Below are 2,500 nucleotides of genomic sequence, written 5' to 3'. Positions count from 1 at the left end.
CTCTTCCTCTTTCTCTATCGCTGTCTTCCTCTCTGTCTCTCTCTCTAGCCATGTCTCTCTCACTCTCTCTCTCACACACAGAAAATCAAGACGTCGGTGCTTGTCAAGCCTTTGCTGTCAGAAAGGCATTTGAAAGAGAGAAAGAAAGAAAGGGAGGGAGGGAGGGGGTAAAAGGGAAATGAAAAGATGACAGTTTTGACAGCGTTGTGAGAAATGCCAGGCCGTGCAAATCAATCCTGTCTATTGTGGGGTGGAGTGGGGCGTTGGGGGGGGGGAGCAGAGGGGTTGTTGGGGGTGGGGGCAGAGGGCGGGGCTGTTTAGCGTACTGCCACCACTGCCCTTTCAGCAGCCTGCAATCCCTGCCAGACCCTGGGGGTGGGAGAGAGTTGTGTGTGTGTGTGTGTGTGTGTGTGTGTGTGTGTGTGTGTGTGTGTGTGTGTGCGTGTGTGTCAGAACTGGTGGGGTCCCATGTGTGTGCGAATGGCATGTGTCATATGTGTTTTATCAGGGCTGTGTGTGTGTGTGTGTGTGTGTGTCTATTTGTACATGTATAGAAGCCAGTATGTGTGAGTTGGGGTCCTCTGTGTGTGGTTGTGTGCGTGTACATATTGTGTATATTTGCGTAGGTCTGTGTGTGTGTATATGCACGTATAATAGAGACCAGGGTATGTGTGTGTGTTGTCTATGTTTAGGTCGAGGTATCGTCTAGGTATATGCATCTCTGTAGGAATGTGTGTGTAGAGAGGTGAGGTGGGGAGGGGGGGGTTAAAGTGTGTGTGTGTGTGTGAGTAGAGAGGTGAGGTGTGTGTGTGTGTGTGTGTGTGTGTGTGTGTGTGTGTGTGTGTTTGTGTGTGTGTGTGTGTGCACTCCATTTCAGTGAAAATGAAGGCCCTGTCCCTCCACCCACCACTTCTGTCACTCACTTAAGCACATCCCCTTAACACTGACCTCAGATGGTCATAGTCTTTCATTCCAGGTACTGGCTCCTGTTTATCCTCATTGTTATTTATTGTGTTGTGTTGAGTTGCGTTGTAATGTATTGTATATAACATATTATTATATTTACCACGTCACCAGTCACCAATTCAAATACACTTAAAATACACATTTAGGTATATTTCTTTTTCCTGAAAAAGGTTTTACATTTGCTTTTTTGTAAGTATGGTTCTCTGGATGATCAGTCAAACTGGATAAAAGAGTAGGCTGTTTCTTGCGTTGGCTTGTCTTACTCACTGTTTGTTTGTCTGCGTGCTCGTTCACAGGCCTACTGCGGCTTTGCACGGCCCGGCGTGCCAAGCCAGAACCTGTCAGCGGTTGCCACGGGAAACTGGGGTTGCGGAGTGTTTGGAGGAGATGCGCGTCTTAAAGGTAACCCTTGACCCTTCTGGCAATTCCTTAATCACACTAATGTGACCCTTCACCCCCCTGCTCTTCATGTAATTTCAGTGGTGCCTTTACAGTGTCAAGATATGGCACTATATTAGCCTCCGTCATGTATAGGGGACCGCTAGTTAGCTAAGAGGCTAATATGAGTGCATATCAGTCAGATAGTAGTATGACCTTTCGCAGTAGGGTGTGTGTGTTTTTGTCTTGCTACATCCTGGGTGTGTGTGTGTGTCTCACTACATCCTGTGTGTGTGTGTGTGTGTGTGTGTGTCTGTGTGTCTGTGTGTCTGTGTGTGTGTGTGTGTGTTTATGTGTGTGTGTGTGTCTCTGTGTGTGTTTGTGTGTAAAAGGAGTTTTTCTATATACCTGTTGTGTTGGCTTCTATCTGGTCAGTGCTCTGTTCCAGTCCTGCACATAAGGATTGGTACTGGAGGGTAATAATGTCCTACCCATCCGCCCCCATCTCTGTGTTTCTACACTCCTGTGATAAAAGCTCTTAAGGTTTTTATTGCATCACTGGAATGTCTTATATGATTAGGGCAAGTAGGAAAAGGGGTCGATCCGTACCAGTAAATATAGATTAATCATAAATGGAACCTCACTCAACAACCCCCCCCCCCCCCACACACACATACACACACACATACACACAGGCACGCCCTCTCTCTCTCTTACACTTTCCTTCTCTCTCTGTTTATCTCACTCTTTCTCTTTCTCTCTCTCCGTCCCACCCTCTCTCCTCCATCCCTCTCTCTCTCTCCATCTCTTTCTCCATCTCCTCTCTCTCCTTTTCTGTCCCTTCCTCTATCTTCACAATCCGGTCTCCCTCCTTCTTTCTCTCTCTCTCTCTCTCTCTCTCTCTCGCTCGCTCTCTCTCTCTCTTTCTCTCTCTCTTTCTCTCTCTCTCTCTCTCTCTGTTTCTCTCTCGTTCTTCGTTTTTTTCTCCCTCACACTCCCCCCGCTCATTCCCACTAACCAGACCCGCTCTCATTTACTTAAGCCTTATCATTTGGCTCTCCTTCTATTGATCAGCTGACAACTTAAATATTCTCCATTAATAGTGGAATTGATTGCGGAGGCCCCAGTGCATCTATCCATTACTGACTGCCTGTCA

At 47.1% G+C, this 2,500-nt stretch overlaps 1 protein-coding gene across 1 annotated transcript in view; it reads left to right on the top strand.

Moving 5' to 3' along the window:
• LOC308363256 (poly(ADP-ribose) glycohydrolase-like) overlaps positions 1 to 2,500 on the top strand; it is a 48,451-nt gene that overhangs the window by 40,657 nt on the left and 5,294 nt on the right. The window contains exon 17 of the mRNA XM_080836062.1: positions 1,263 to 1,368. Coding sequence (XP_080692188.1) covers positions 1,263 to 1,368 — 106 coding nt within the window. The remainder of the gene's footprint in view (positions 1 to 1,262; positions 1,369 to 2,500) is intronic.

Source organism: Sprattus sprattus (assembly GCF_963457725.1).
Source record: "Sprattus sprattus genome assembly, chromosome: 3".
Classification (NCBI taxonomy): domain Eukaryota; kingdom Metazoa; phylum Chordata; class Actinopteri; order Clupeiformes; family Clupeidae; genus Sprattus; species Sprattus sprattus.
Note: the sequence above shows the minus strand (reverse complement) of the source record. Positions and strands in the feature narration are given on the sequence as shown.